This window comes from Ischnura elegans, chromosome 10, assembly GCF_921293095.1.
Source record: "Ischnura elegans chromosome 10, ioIscEleg1.1, whole genome shotgun sequence".
Classification (NCBI taxonomy): domain Eukaryota; kingdom Metazoa; phylum Arthropoda; class Insecta; order Odonata; family Coenagrionidae; genus Ischnura; species Ischnura elegans.
Window position 1 is genome coordinate 1,469,234 of NC_060255.1, and position 17,016 is coordinate 1,486,249.

General features: G+C 36.0%; 1 protein-coding gene across 3 annotated transcripts in view; it reads right to left on the reverse strand.

Moving 5' to 3' along the window:
• Positions 1-17,016, reverse strand: part of LOC124166511 (A disintegrin and metalloproteinase with thrombospondin motifs 9-like) — a 758,369-nt gene that overhangs the window by 13,703 nt on the left and 727,650 nt on the right. For 2 of the 3 annotated variants that reach the window (XM_046544055.1, XM_046544053.1), the window contains one exon: positions 16,389-16,589. In XM_046544055.1, coding sequence (XP_046400011.1) covers positions 16,389-16,589 — 201 coding nt within the window. Of the gene's footprint in view, positions 1-6,210; positions 6,446-16,388; positions 16,590-17,016 lie in introns of those variants that run through there. The other variant, XM_046544056.1, reaches the window with a different exon arrangement.

Here is a 17,016-nt window from a genome sequence, read left to right on the forward strand (position 1 = left end):
AAAAGTGTAACTGCTTTTTGATTGATGGAAGATTGATGGAAGTCATTGTACTCATGCATACTAAAAAAGCAAAAGGCAATTCCTCTGGCATATGTTTATAAAAGCGACTTAAAGTAATGAAAACTTGTTTTTAAAATATCTACTAGGTGTCTATTCTATGAAAGTACACCCAGACGTCACAGAAATTTTACATATCTGAATACGAGGGTGGACCATCAAGATACAAGAAATCACGCTTAGGAAGTTACTAAAAAGGTTTTGTTTCTTTATTTCCTTCAATGATGAAAAAAAGATACAAGAGGACTGGTCAATTCATATGCATCGATAAAATTGTATCTCATTGATAAAACTATATTCGGTCTGGGACAATTTTCTTTCGTGGGTGGTGCCATATGGATATCTTCATAGGAGGATATATATCCTCCTAGAAAGAAAGCCCGATCACAAGCCTGCACAAGCCTTTGGAGATCGCGTTGTTTATGTTATATCTCACCACATTTCAGGGATTTTTGTGGTTAAGTTGGTGAAAAATAGAGTGTCTGGTAATGGTGAAGTTTTCCTTATTCTTTAATTTCATTCACTGGGCTTCAGAAACGTGTTTGTGAGATATTTTTGTTATACATGCCTTTCGTGTGTGTATTGTCAGGATGTAAAGGAAACTCCGGGACATGGTTCTAGTTTTTAGCCTTCCAAAAGATCCTGAGTTGAAGAAGAAGTGCATTTGGGTGATAAGAAGAAAACATTTCACCCCTACTAAAAGCAGTAAGGTATGTACCCTTTCTCGCTGTAATTATTTGGATGTAATTTTAAGTTAGAAGTGGCTTTAGGATGTTGATGCATCACTTCAGTACTGAAAATGGTGATTCAAAATATTGTAGCAGCAATTCATTAGAAAATTCTTACATTTTATTTGCCTTTTCTGTATTGATTCATTCGGTAAACGTGTGGTTAAAGGAGTAACTTGGAATAAGCAGCCAAGTTTATAGAATCGAATATTGTTTCTTAGCTTGCCCTATGGTGTGTTATACGTCGGCTTTCATCATTTCAAATTATCTTATGCTATGGTTTAAAATAACAAAATATCCAGCTATTTATTATATTTACAAGCCTAATAATTTGATTTCTCATGCAGAAATGCCAAAAATTGGAAATGATGTGGCCTAGTAAGTTACATGGTATTTTATTATTTGTTAATTTTAGGTCTGTGAGCTTGACATCACACCTTATGATATCAGAAAATAATCAGTAGCCTTGGACGAGAAGATGGGGAGATTCTTGTTGAATTGAAGGTGCCCAGATTGGAGGAAGGTACCATTGCTTCACTGTTACCTGTCATCAAGAAGACAGACATTGTGGAAGAAGTGACATATAGATCTATAGTGGATGTGGATTTGTTTTGTGCAAGTGGATGCTGTGATAGTGGACATTCATAGGATTCATAGGAGTATTAAAGATAGTTATCATGTATCTGCCAGTCCTGTTTTAAATAATTTTATATTCGAAAGAGAATAAGAGTAATTGTTTCGCCAAATTAGATGTGGGTTAGAAGAGAAAATTGGAAATATTATTGTGATTGACTAAAGAAAATACATAAAATCTGTATTGTATTTCTGTGGTTTTTTTTCCTGCCTCTTAAAATTTCTTGTGGTGATAACTTTATGCAAAGTAAGTATAAGATCGGAGGTGTGATCTAAGAGATATCAATTTTTATTTTACAAATGTTTATGCTGGTGATTTGGCAGGACTTTCATAATTTTTAATAGGTTGATACATCTACTGCAGTGACATAGAGACTTTTACTCATCCCATATAATTTTTCAAATACTTTAGTGCCTGGTAAAGGTACGTTTTAGTAGCTGAGACTGAACTACAATTTTTGCTAGCATTTTGATGAATTCGATCATAATAATAGCAGATGTGTTAGCAATAGAGATGGGTCGAATAGCAGATTTCTCAAATTCGAATATCGAATTCGAATATTAAATCATTGCTCGAATATTCGAATACCTCGAATACTAAACGATGAATGCGGGAATGTTTGACCGAGTTGCCTATGCAGCAGGAAACACAAGATTTTGGGGAGTAATTTTGATTTCCTTTAAAGGATTTGAACGGGAATTTAGCTGATTAATGGAATATTTTAATTTTATGGAAACAATTGGGCATATAGTTGATTCAACTAACATCTCTTTCAAATATTCTAAGGGAGTTCACCACCTCGCAAAAATGATTGCATGCCATCACGGCATTTACACTGCTACAATGGATGACTGATGTATACATTCTTATCTACCAAACGCCATTTCAGCGGCACGCCCATCTGATACTCGCCTTCATCCAACTTCTTATTTTCAACAGGTAGCTCGCTTTACCCCCATTCCTACTGTAAAAAGCTAGCGGACAATCTGAGGCATTTAGCAAAACACACGCGCTTCTCCACCGTATTTTCTTCAATTATTTTCAGTCCATCTTTGGAAGTTCTCACGAGATAAGAAGATAAATTCGAATTGCTATCAGGGAGAAACCAAATATCCTGAGAAAAAGCCCTTCGTCTGTGACTGTAACAATCGAGATTTATTAGGCAATGCGTTTTAGCATAATTATTCGAGACCTCGAATATCGAATACTTCCTAGTATTCGAGTATTCGCGGATACTATTCGCACATCTCTAGTTAACAATCCTCTTTCATCGGCAATTTTTATTGAAAAAATCTTATTTCGTCAGGCTCCAGGGTAAGCCTTTCAATGCTCATGGGCCATGTGATGTATTATTTAGTGTCAAAATTAATGAGAATTTACTCTTAATTTAATCCATTCTTAATTAAAATGAACTACTTGAGACCTTGCAGGGACGCCGACTTATAAAAAATATTGGGGGGGCCCATATCGGGGCTCTTGCCCCGGAAAGAGGTTAAATTCAAAGTGTGTCGCAGCACCGTAATACTATCATAATTCACACCACTTGTTTTCAGTTAACCTGCTTACTACCTTATAGTTATTTGTTTTAACACATTGTTGAATGTATTTTAAAAGGTAACTAGCGTCAAACATGGGAAATAAAAAATACCAATATATTTTTGTGATTTCACAAAGCATATTATAACTTAATTATTATCTTGAATTATTGAGGGGGCTCCGTCCCCCCTAACGACACTTTGAGGGGGCTTGGGCCCCCTCAGGCCCCATGGAGTCGGCGCCACTGAGACCTTGTGTCTCTCACAGAACTTCCAATTCCCAACATTCATTGCTGGCATAATGGCGTCGCTACTGGCGCTGCTGTATACCTGCGCGCATTGTATCCTTTCATAGGCGCTTCGTAGCGGACAAAGACTCCATGGGGCCTGAGGGGGCCTGATCCCCCCCAAAATTCGTCATGGGTGTGAGGAAAAAATGTGTTAGGCTTGTCAATTTTCCCCAGTGTGTCCAGATATCGAGATTCGAGTTATCAGGATTATTATGTTGATCATATTATTCTAAAATGCTTAAAAAACTTAAAACTCACTTCTTATAAAATTTCCTGGGGCAAGATCCCCGGTTTGGCCCCCCCCAATACTTTTTGTAAGTCGACATCCCTGCAAGTTATACCGAAACATATTATAATCGAGTCATTCATCCTGAATTTTCACAGTGGGGTCAATTTGAATGTGAATGACTAGAAAATATCTGCTCAAGATATCTTGTAGAAATAAAATAGCGGACATCCCGATATCTAAAAAATGCCCTAAAGATGTCTACAAGTTATTCCAAGATATTTTCTAGATATCAGCAAAAGGCCAATAAGATATTGAGTAAATATTTTGTACTATGTGGGAAATAATGGACAAAGGCGATACTTTGTGGAATTTCATAGATTAAACATGAAAAAAGAAAATACTTCGTACTTTCCGCACAGAGCTTTTCAAATAGAATAATAGTAATAAATATAGTAATAGCAGAATAATAGGGGTAGTCAAAAAGCTGAAAGGAAAGAACAAAGTAGAGCCTTTGATAGATTAATTTATATCAAATTGTGATCACGAGCCCAGCTAATTTCTCCGTGAAAGTCTGATAGCCCTGCTATCAGCAAAAAGACTACCTACTGTTCAAATGTATTACAGCATATTCAGGGGACGACTGAGGAATCCTCTATCACTAGGAACAGTTGTTGATCTATAAGCATGTGCATTAGTCTCCTTGGTTGGTTTTAATGCCATTTTAGTTGCCTCATCTTATGCATTTTCTTAGCAGTGCGAATTTAAAATGTTAAAGAAAATTCCTGACTTTGAAATTAGCTCCATGATTCGGTTTTTCAGTTCAAGGATCATAAAACCGGCTGAACACTCGTTGATCCTTAAGTTCATTTTCTTCCATCAGTCACCCAATATTGTTCTCCAAACATTTTTCATGAATGCTTTAATTAATTGAGCCTAATGTTTTCATTGTGATGGCTTCCAGCTTTTGGTGGTCGTTTGAATCAAATCTTTTAAGGATTGAAAGATGTAAAAGTCCCATCTAATATCTTTATTATAAATCTAATTGACTCCGTCCACAGTAAACTGTATTACTGAGAACATATCGTTGGCTAAGTTCTAACAACATGTATCTCAAATTCGGCTGGTTTGGCACAGATATCTTAAGCAAAGAGTAATAACATTAAAAAAATAAAATACAAGCAAAAACAACTCTTTGTTTGCAAATGAATGATTCATTTTCAATTTTATTAACTTTTGGTTTTTAATTTCAGTGTGCACATAACAAATATTAATAGTTTTTTTTTTGCACTCCTGAAGATCTACTATTTTTGAGATATGTGTTGTTAGAACTTAGCCATTGATATGAGATACCAGTATTTTTTTAGTTTCTTTGGATGGTTTACAATTTTGCTCCTTATGAAATGGGTTACAAAGTCAGTTGAGGATATAGGTACATGAAAGTAAGCTAACAATTCCATTTCAAAATGTAAGTTTGCATCTTTTCAATGTTCACCTTGGAGCCTTTATCAATTTTGAAGAATAATTATTTCCCCTGAGGCATCGCAGAAACCTCAAAAACTTAATAATAAATTATAATATAAAAACTTAATAATAATAAATTTCAACAGAATCCTCCCTCCCTCCTGCACAGGTAGCCCGGTAGTCCACACAAAACCAATAGGAAAAATTATGTAAATTTCAAATTCATTCCACTGCACATATGGCATCACTGTTGGTAGTCACCAAATAAATTGTTAATCAATCGATTCTGAATAATATAGGTTGGCTCCTATGTTTGGAGTTAAGTGAGTTGTATGTCTAATGTTGGCAACATTGTAGAAAGAAAGTTTTCAAGATGGTTCCTATTAAAAAAATTAACGGAACTTATGCTTGAATAGGCGGACTTAGGGGAGGGGCATGGTGGCATGCTCCCTTCCCTCCACCCCAGATGCTTATAAAGTAGACAAGATTTGTAATACAGTTATTATAACGTTCGCTTTGTTTAGTGTATTACGGAGTCTCAATCATTTAACTTCATATTAACACCTTTCATATTACATAATACCTTTCATATTAAAATAAAGAGAATGTGCACCCTTACTACACACCAAATAGTACTGACATCCACCTATCCCAAGCCTTTACTTCCCTTTCTCTACATAGTCCTCATCATTCAGCATCAATAATCTATAATGAATTACCATCTGATATTGAATCACTTGCCAGTGTTCAAAAACCGTGTAAAGAATTTACTCCTTGAAAAAGTGTGTTATTGTGTTTCTGAATTCATGGTATCAAAGTGTGACTGTTGTCATATTATTGTATTTGTTATTGTATTTGGTAATGTAACTTATTGTATTTGTTTTTTTTACTGAGTCCTGTTTTATTTTTTTTTCATTTTCTGCTATTTAACCAATGCTGTTTGATATTATGTATCATTTTTATTTTTTTCCCTTCGACGATTTCTATGTTACTTTGCTAACCAACAGAAATAAAATCATTATTATTATTATTATTACATTTCCCACAGTGATTGTTGCATGCTGTCTCCAATCTCAAACATGAGATGACCGTTTGCCCGTGAGACCATTATTGTGCCTCCCTGGGAAAAAAATTCCTGAATCCTGCCTAGGGTGCTTGTATAATTGCTCTGCCCTATTCCTGTAGATAACCATTGAACAGATTCATATATTATTAGGGATTTTTGAAGCAAACAATAAAGATACCCAAAGAACCACAGAAATATAAAAAGAGCATACAAAAAGAGATAGCACCTTTACTCCACAACCAATACATTCAGTAAACAATTTTTATACAAATCATCATAAAATGCTTTACAAAATACATGCATTAAACCTTACAAAAGCAATATAATTACATCAGTCTGTTATTATAGTTGGAGCAGAAGGCAAGCCTCTCTTTAGTTTAAAAAGCTTCAGACTTGTGGGATGGCCCAAAAAGGTTTTATTTTCCAGTTTATTCTTCCATTTCACCTAGATGGCCAGAAGTTCTAATTTATTAGTCAGCACAGAGAAATGGATTTATTTCCTATAGCATTCTGCATAGGTAATGGATGCCAATGTTATGAGCAATGAAGGATAAGTCTAAAAGATGAACAACAGAAGAAAATTAAAAAGGTTAAATATTTTATATTTCCATTGGTAAAATGGAATATTGATAATTTGATTGATTAAAAGAATTTTCAAAAATGGAATGTTTAGAAACAGAGTGATCCTTAGAAATTTAGATAATTAAACAAGTAACTTAAATAACAACTTTATCCAGTCACCCAAATGAGAAAAGAATCAGCATGAGGAAGCTATTATTTTTTTTTAAATAAAAGCACCATGGCAGAAGAAAACATAGATCAGTTTTTGAAATATATTAAAGAGATGAAAAAATTAGGCAGCTTGAAAGCTGAATGAAAAAGATGTGAAGGAAGAAGTATTTATGAGAAAGAATTAAATCAAATGTATCAGCTAATTTACTAGTACAAACAAATCTAACATGCTCCCAAAGTATGTAATATTTTTAATTAAAATACAGTGTCAGGTGCAGAAAACCAATTGAGTCAATGATCTTGTACACATTAAGCATTAAAAATTTTATCTTCTGAGAAAATATGAACACCTTAAATTTGCCACGACTGACTTTATTCATGGTATTCTGCTCCTAGTAACTGCAAGAAAAATTAAAATGTACTAAGACTTGCAAGCAGATAAATCAACCACAACCCCTTTTAGGTATCATGAACATGAAACAACAAAAAAGATAACAGAGTATGAGAAACATGCAATTCAGAAATGACATAAAAACATAAATACAAAAAGGAAAGCTGTTAGCAAACCTTTTAACACCAGTAGATTTATTAAGTGAAAAAAAAACACTGGGCATTAAAACAGAATGTTAACATTTAAATCATCACAGGTAGCATACAGAAATAATAAAAACTCAAAGGATAAGGAAATAACGTATTTGCACGAATCTAAGACGAGGTTTTTTCCCTCCTAACTCCTGCAGAAAAGAGGGTTCGTCTTACAATCGGATGTAAAATTCTCGACGTCAATCGGGTTGCATAATTTACGTCGGAAAAATTATGGACACTTGAGTTTGCTACCTGATAGCTTTACAACGAAAAATCAACGTCAGAAATAGCTTAACAGTAATTTAGCATATTTAATTTTGCGTTCCAGTAAAAGAAACATTTTCCATTTTTGGGCAGCAGGCAAAGATTCGGTGCGTGCTGATCAGCCGCCGGGTGCACTTCTGCCGTGTCCGCGAGATTGCCTACTTTATCCTGGGTTCGGCTCCATTCAAGGTAAAGCTCGATCAACTCACAAAATGTTCGTGTTATTGGTTACAATTTACCTCAATTGTAACGTTAAAGCCTCAATGCCGTCGTGGAATAAACTGCTACAAAGTCGTTGCATTTTTCTCAGAGCAACGGTAAGAAGGCAACATAATTTGCCTCTGATTAGAGAGATGATTCAGTTGTGATTCCGTGCCTTTCAGAGTATTACGATGGCAGAAAAAAGAAGATATTACACTCCCGCTTTCAAAAGAAAAGTTATTCAGTGGAACCCCGATCTATCGTACCCGTATTGATCATTTTCCCACATTCATCGTTCGCCGTTTCTGGTTCCAAATAAAGTTCTATATAGGCAATGTAATTTTTTCTCGCATCTCCGAAGTATCGTTTTCCCGCATTGATCGTTTGAAGATCGTGGTCCCGAATGTATAATTTTCCCGCATCCATCTTTTGACGAAAATGAGACGAAATAAATACAAAGTGTCATTTATGGCTAATAACAATAGTCACATAGATTAAATCTTCCCCACGAAGTGAAACTACCATTGGGAGAAACTCAAAGCCGCGGGATAGTAACATAAGCGCATTTCCCAAGATCCGCTATCCCCCTCCATTCGGCACTCGCCTCCCCCCTCTGACGCTTTCCTCTTCTCCAAAACCAAACAAAAGGTCCCAGCTAGCGCAGGGATCGTATTACGAAGACCCTAGCTTCGAAAAAAATATCAAGTTACACGAGAAGAATAGAAACGCGTTTCACGCCCCCCTTTTTCTCACCCACTGACCTTTTTCAGCCTACCTGCTTCTAAGTTCCTAGTTTCAGGAGGTCAACCGCTGCATGAATCACCTATAGCTCAAAAGGTGTCTAACAATGAATTTCGGCAATAGGTATTATACTTTTATTAGGCTGAAATATTTGCAATGTGCTTGTAATTCAAAAAAGACGAGACCAAACACGACGTATTTCTAACGTTATTTAAGTATTTTCAAGCAAGGAACTAGCTGGAAAAATACGATTGCGATTTTTGGGGAAACTCTATATCCTCGTAGCTGAGCTTCTCGGCAGTCAATGCGGCATTTTTTTCCGAAAACAGGATATCAGGTTATTATCAGTAGTCAATTTACGAGTTATACCATAAGTCTCACTTGTCAGAGTTACTGACGAAGGGATATCTTCTCAGGATATTTTGTTCCTCCCTACTAACAATCCGAATTCATCCGCCCATCTGGCGCTACGCTAATTAAAAAAGAATGGGTATCTTTGGGACAAAAAATTCCATGGCGCAGTCATATGGTCATACTTCACCCTCTGAAGTATGCTCTGCGTACGCCGAACGCGATAGCATAGCTCGTACGAGTGGTTCCGTACTTTCCAGGGTGGCTTGCCTTCGTACCACCGAGTGTTTTCCGTGTGGGTTTAATGAAGTCAGGTTTCATTTTCACTAGTTTAATTTTATTCGTCTTCGGACCATGGCCCCTCCGAAGAAACTATTAGTCGAATCAACAATAAGACCTAAGGGTCTCGATAAAGTACCACTATTTCTGTCATTACGCGCCAAAAATCCTGCGGTTCCTGGGACATAGGCAACCTAGCCAAACATACCCGCATCGAACGTTTTCCCCTGGAAAATGTTTTTCCCCACAGTGGAGTTCCAAAAAGGGGGGGGTCGTCGTGTTCGTCTTAGATTCGTGCAAATACGGTAGTAAGAAGGCAAAGGAAACACTCATGTCTATTGTATCCCACCTAGCTCCATTCTACCATAACTTCTTCACGATATGTATAGTTTCTAAATCATTCTGACATGATAAAATACCTATTGAGGAGTTGAATATTTTTTCCAGCCTCATGAATCACCAGTAAACTTTGTAAGTAGCCACAGATACAGGCCCACCCCATTGAAAAATTCTTATAATAAAATTTCTTATAACTATCAATTACAAAATGTTATTTATAAGAAATTTTCTGATGGAAATATTTATTATAAATATCATATCATCATGCTTAAAACACTTGCGTAAACATCTATAAGAAGCTACATAAGATTTACATCCCTACTGAGAGTACAAAGTTAGCATTATACCTAATTCAATCCGAATGTAGACACCTATATCTGGTATACAACAAACCTAATGATTTCCCATGAACCAAATGTAGATGTCTATCATTAGTGTAGGTACATCAAGCAAGGACATTCAAGCTCTGTAAAGTTCACCTGACTGGCCAGACAAGGCGAGATACCATAGAGGTCCTTCAGGTCATGGGTTCTGTATAAGGTTAACGTCCCCACATGCTAAAAGAAACTAAAACCAATGAAACCAACGATAGCCTAGAATGATGGACTAATAATAGAATACGACTTTGGCAATCACTACGTAATGAAAGATACAGGAATTGTAATATGGAATATGATTTAACCTGGAAAATTGAAGAAGCAAATGAAATAAAATTCAAGTTCGACTGGGGATAGGTACTTCAAGAAATTATATGGGAAGGAAAAGTAAAAATTGATAAATCAAATGCATATGAGCAATGTTTATTTAAGGTACCAGAGAGAATGAGACCTCTACAAGCAGATTCGGATAGATAATGAAAGAAATAAACGGCACGACTGGAGTTGGAGCCCCTTATTCGCCAATTGGTGGATTGGCGGCGGTTTCTAGAACTATTTTCCCCGCTCGTTATGGTTACTATATTTTTATCAATAAATCACAAATTTTCCTCCAATTTGAGTACTTTCTTCAATCAATACAGTCTCGCAAACTTCTCAACAATAACTATACCAATCAGTCACTGTTTTATCCGTCACTTTCAAAACTGCCATATTATACTTTTGCATACACTGCCCTAACCGTTGACTAGTCAATTTTAAAATTTGACATATACTTAGATGACTATTGAGAAACATGAACCCTTTCTTACAGATCGTGAACATTCATGCGGATTATTTTGAGTTTGATTTTTACATACCCATCAGTCTTCTTTGGTCTCTTAGTTAATTTCATCTGCCTTTCACACTTAGGACATACATAACCTTCATTCATACACCAATTTAACACACACTTTTGTCCGTAAACAGGCAATAAAGCGAAATATCCGCTAGAATATTTAACCTCTCTTGAAAAACATTCATCCAAATTCTTGTGGTAATCCACTTCCATCAAAGTCATGTTCGAACGTTTTATGAAATGGTAACTTCGATAATAAATCCAATTTGTTGATAAAAACAGTAACCATAATGCGCGGGGAAAATAGTTCTAGAAACCGCCGCCAATCCACCAATTGGCGAATAAGGGGCTCCAACTCTGGTTCACCCAAATAAACAAAGTAAAATGGAATTTGATGCCATTTGGAGAAAAGGATTTGTAGAGTATGGCTAACAATAAGTGCAAGATTTAGGGAAATTAATAGGAATCACAGAAACACTGATTGCGAATAATGGTTGATGTATTTTCCATAAAATAATACTTGTGAAGGTGCTATTTAGGTTTACTCATACCAATTCAATCTCATTCCCTTCAGAGAAGACTAAATCACTCACTTTGAAACACTGTTTTCATTAAAACTTTTACTGATATTAGATATGCCACAATCTGAAAAAATATACATATCTCTCTAAATTAATGATGAAAAAATTAAAATTCCAGGAAACTGCTTACGGTAACATGATTTTAGGAATGCCAGTTTTGTAAGACTTACCAAATGAGGTCAATGCCTTATTTTTGATAGAAGCACACGACTTATTTTATTAAACTGCTATCACAAACACATAAGTGAATGATTAACATATAACAGCAATCCCTAGCAACCTAACAACCAAACAAGGTTACCATGTGAACTGTATCCTGCAACGTATGTAATCGTAGTATACATCGTGGTTATTCATGGCCCATATCGACCATTTTAAGTCAACAATTTTTCGTGTGCTCTCAGGGATACATATACTAACAAGTTGCATAAAAAGACACCTCCACTTCTTGGAACCGTTTATGTCAAATACCATGCTGAAAACGCCAGAAAATTAGCAGAACATTACTTAACAAAGAGTTATACATGATTTCCAAAAATAATCTCATATAGAATTCCTTAAATAACACTGCACAGCATGAAAATCGGCCCTGACACCATTCCTACTAACTTTGAAGTAAAATGACCTCCTAAATCCGAATATGAACTACATTTTTTTCCATCACCCACCATTTTCGGGGGAGCTCCCCCCCTCCAATTTTCATCACTTTTCGGTCATTTGGAGGAATTAAATGGATTATTTTAGCATTTAATTTTTTCTAGGGATTTTGAGAGGAGCAAAATCCTAAAAAATTAATATTTAAGGTAAAGAGGTAGATTTGGGGGGAAATAGTCTCTGAAAATTGGGTAAAAACACATTGAAAATGATTAATTTTTCATTTTTTTTCGCAACTTTTCACGTATTTAAAAAAAAATTCCAGCTTCCATTTCACATCATCCTCCCCTGAATGATAAAAATATATAACAGCAAGAAACATCAGTAATAAAAAAAATATTTTGCTGCATCGTATAAAACAAAAATAAAATAATATAGCAATAGCTCGGAAGGTTCACTTTACTACGACGGCCTCTCCCGCCTGTCCCGCTCAGGCTTGGACGGCAATTATCTTGCTTTCGCAGCTAAAAAAGGAAAAGTAATACTTTCTAATTATACGAATAATATAATATTGAGATTTTTATACTCTCATTGAAGTTAAAAAGTATTCTTTCTCCTTAATCATGGAGTTCCACAAAGTATCAGCCTCTCAAATCAATTATGTATGTATATTGAAGTTGTCGTCACCTTCCCTCAGTATACCTCTAATGATCGCAGAGTCAACTCTTTCGGTGTTCTGAACAAGGTTCCTTTATTCAAAGTATTTTAAATTGTGCAAAACAATAAAAGTTGTTGTACTTCGGCTTTTCCCGAGTGAATGTACAGTATGTGGGCTTGAGTTGTGATTATTACCGTGATTTAATGTGTAATTATGTTACGGGTGTATAGAAATCATCCTCATCACTTCAGCTATGTTTGCAGTGAATTGACTTAAACATTGCAACAATAACCTCTTTCTTTAATTCTTAAAACTGCAAATAAATGTTACTCTGACTGCCGAATTGGCGGTCAGGGATAGGATTAAGCTCCAAGTGTTTGCTGTACCACTTGTTACAGTAATTTGACGAAATACTTGGTCAGACTACTACTGCTGCTTCTGAACTGCTTCCTTTGTGAATACAACATCCGCGCTTTAGAAAAATATTACATCTTACGGAACTAGCCTCTGCGAGAAAGCTTCACACATGGCTATAAAAATTTCGCTCATATTTCCCTGGTTCCGACAGAAAATGTTCACTTGCCACCATTGCACATCAAACTAGGACAGATGAAATATTTTGTGAAAGCAATCGACAAGACAGGAGCTGAATTTCAATTTTTAACTTAAAGTCTTCGTTTTAGTGAGGGTAAAACCAAGGAAGAAATACGTGGGCCCCCAGAATAGGAAACTTTTCCAAGATTCGATGTTTATGAAACACCTGGATCATAAATAGAATTGAGCTTGGCTTGGATTCTGAAACGTGAGTTAGAACTTTTTGGGTGACAAAGAAGTGATGATTATGTCGCCCATGTCGAGGAATTGCTGTCAGCGTATTAGGCCATGGGGTGTAACATTTTACTAAAAATGCATTTCCTTCATTCACACCTGGAACTTTTCATTGAATATTTTGGAGTAGTTTCAAATTAACATTGGGAACGGTTCCATGAAGATATCACCAAAGGATAGGAGATTTTCAGAGAAGTTGAATGCGGGCATGTTGGTATGTACCTATATTAGGCCTATTGCTGGTTTTTGTATAGGAAACTTCTACCTCAGTGTATAAAGGGAAATCAAATACCAAATTAATTTTGTTATTCATCGTTCATCACATTTGTTATTTTTCTCGTTGTTGATGCGCGTGTGGGATTGAGGGCGCCAGCGTGGTAGCGTATTCTGAACTGTTGGCAAAAATTTTCATTATTTTTTCTATGGCATGTTCTTAAATATTTTTATTATTGCTAATATGACCTGTTGTTATATTTTTCCATCATTCTGGGATATTTTGGGTATGAGAAAATGAAATGGGAGATGAAAGATGGAGAAAATAAGTGAAAAAATTGTGAAAATAAAGGAAACGATGACAATTTTTAATGCGTTTTTTTAAATCATTAACGGAAACTAATCTCCCCAAATCTACATCCTCATCATTAATTATCATGTTTTAGAACTTTTCACCTCTCGAAAACCTAGTAAGAAATATAAATGTTAATATAATCCTTTTCATTCCTACAAATTATAGCAAAAGTTATGAAAATCAGAGGGGGGGCTGCCCCCCGAAATTGGTGGGTGATGGAGAAAAACGGATGTCATATTCGGCTTCAGGAGGTCATTCTACATGAGAATCAACAGATATGGTACCAGGGCTCGAGAAAAAATTATTTTTTGCCGTCCCGTGTAATTATCAATTGCCAACATAAGTTATGGTGACTTAAATGCCTGCCGGATAAAAACCTCGAAGGCAGGCGACCCTCGCAACATTGCAATGCAGAGCTCTTTAAGAATTTCTGCAAGAATCAGAGAATCCTATAAGAATTTCTATAAGACTAATAGAATTCTATAGGTAGGTATGTAAGTATATATGTCTTACAGAATTCTTATAGGATTTTATAAGAATTTCCGTAAGACTTATAAGAAATTTCCAATAGGGCAGCAGTTTATTCTCATTCAACATTACTCTGTTTTATATCATTTTGCAGTAAAATCATCCAACTATCACAATCATTGACCTACATCACCAGAATTCCACAATGGGTAAGTTATAACTATGTTATGACAAAACTATTTTCATGCCATCTTACTTTAATTTAGTATTTCCTGATAATCCTCTTCCTTACTATTCCTTTCTGTACTTCCAAAATCCTACTTCCTAAACATGTCTCCAGCAAAACAGTCATCCTGAATTCCCTTGATCTTTTGTCCTTTTCCTCGAGCCCACCAACAGTAGTACTATTCTTACAATAAAGCTTCATGTTCATATACAAAAATTGACTTTCTTGAGTCAGCATTTCACGGCTTGTACAAAAATGACTTGCAGAAAAATAAACATTCCACCCCAGCTCTCGCAGTGGAGTTTATTCCTCAAGCAGTCAGCCACCTAGAGCCCATGTTGGGGCCAATGTTTTAGGCTAACATTCAATTTAGGGATTAAGTGAGTGAGGTTACAATGAGATCTGAGGTGAATGCTTAATAGATAATCGGAGGAACGCATTGAAAAGCCATCGTAGGACTTTATAATTGAGGACATACACTTTCAACATCAAAACAAATGTGAAGGAAATAGGTCGCTGGAAAAGGGTTGCTATTCCGAATGGAGGGGTCATCATCTCAGTAGGTTTTTATACCACCGGTCAAAATTTATTGTCCAATGGCCACCCAGAATAGGGATTAGGGTGGTTTCCTAGTATTTTTTTATTGCCTAAATCGAAAGATTATTACTCCTGGAGTACGAATTTCACACTTTTAGATTTTTAAATGACGATATCTATTTTTGGCGATTAAATGGAAAGTGAAAAATTTCAAATGTGTGAAAACGCTACGGCAAAGTAGGAATGATGGGAAAAAGTCCGTGTGACGTATTTCTGGTTCCCCCTGCCACCTTGTCAGGTGACCTTGGGGCGAGGCTTGAGCGCTGATACAACGCAGGCTGCTAGCAGGTAGCTGAGTACCCTGCTAGCTGGTAGCACTTGGCTTAAATAAGGATTATTATTCCCCTATCAAACGAAGGAAACTTTCCAAACTTAGGTATTTTTAATGTGTGATTATTAAGAGATGTTTCCCTGAGCTCTGTGCCTCATGCATGCATTAGTAATCTCAGATGATGTAAAACTCCTATCTACTCATATAGAAACTAGGTCCTTGTGACGCCACGTGGAGCGGAATCGCATTGGCACCAATCTGGCCTTTTTCAAATGAGGTTAAAATTGACCGTTGTCATTCGTCTAAACCGATATTTCTAAAACCAAATAATTTGTATATCATGAATACACCAATGGGCGGTAAGGAATCGCAATCATTGCATTTCGTTTTCTTTGATGAAGGAAACTACCCTACTATGACTGCGCTAATGAAAATCTTGAAAATTAAAACCTCCACTGGAATTTCAGCTATGATTACTCTGTTCAGAAAAACTGAATTTTGACTGGGTCATAACAGTCCTGATGATATGACCTTTTTCTGTAATCTTGGCAAAAAGCACAATCGTAATTCCATTCAAAATAGCAGCCTTGGTAGGCTGATTGTTAAGATGCAAAACAGCGGACTCACATTTGTACCTTATTAAATGAACACAATTTAGATAATACATGCATACAAATTAAAAAATAACTGCTTTGAAAAAGTATCTACTGGCTATGAAAATATATCCAACATCTGTACGACATATTTGAAAAGCAAAAAATGATTTAATACAATTATGATATTTTGAGCAAACTGAATAGGTACACTAGGTAACATGAAAACTTGATGGGAATTGAACCATAGACCAAACAGTAGGCCATAAATATAGAGAACGGAAATGAAAGGCTGCTTACCTTTTCCCATGGCCCAGTCTTCCATACAAACTTCTCTCTTCTCCTTCCCTTGAAGCGTGTGGGGCAAGGGACAGCAGAGCATATCCTAGCACTGTAGGGTTTCCGGGAAAGAGAGCACTTGGCATCAGCAAGAACTTGCCCCCCTGAGCCGCGACATCCGACTTCTCGAAACTGACGACCTTCTCCACAGGAGACATTGCACTGCAATGAATTGAGGACATGAACTTCATCATGTATGTATGTCACAACCTTTCTAGTAATGATTTTTGTGAAGATGGCAATGAATACGCAAATTGCCTCTTCATGGCAGAAAAACTGACATCAAAACATACTAAAAAAAGACAGCGATCATCCCTCTACTTACTTAGCCATTTCTTAAAAAAAAATTAATTAAAGCTTGGAAGGGCTTGTAAAGTTTAGGTGGTAAGTAATTTCAGGCAAGTATTATTCTATTTAAGTGAGAAATTTTTAAAATATATATTGGTCCACGGCTGGCACTTGATCTTGAACTGGTGATCATTTTTGACCACTAAGTTCTTAGTTACCCCACCATTTAGGACATTTCCAAAGAGTTTTAGAAAATGTAACTGTAGCTAGTTCCATTTTTTAAAACAGTAATTGGTGCACA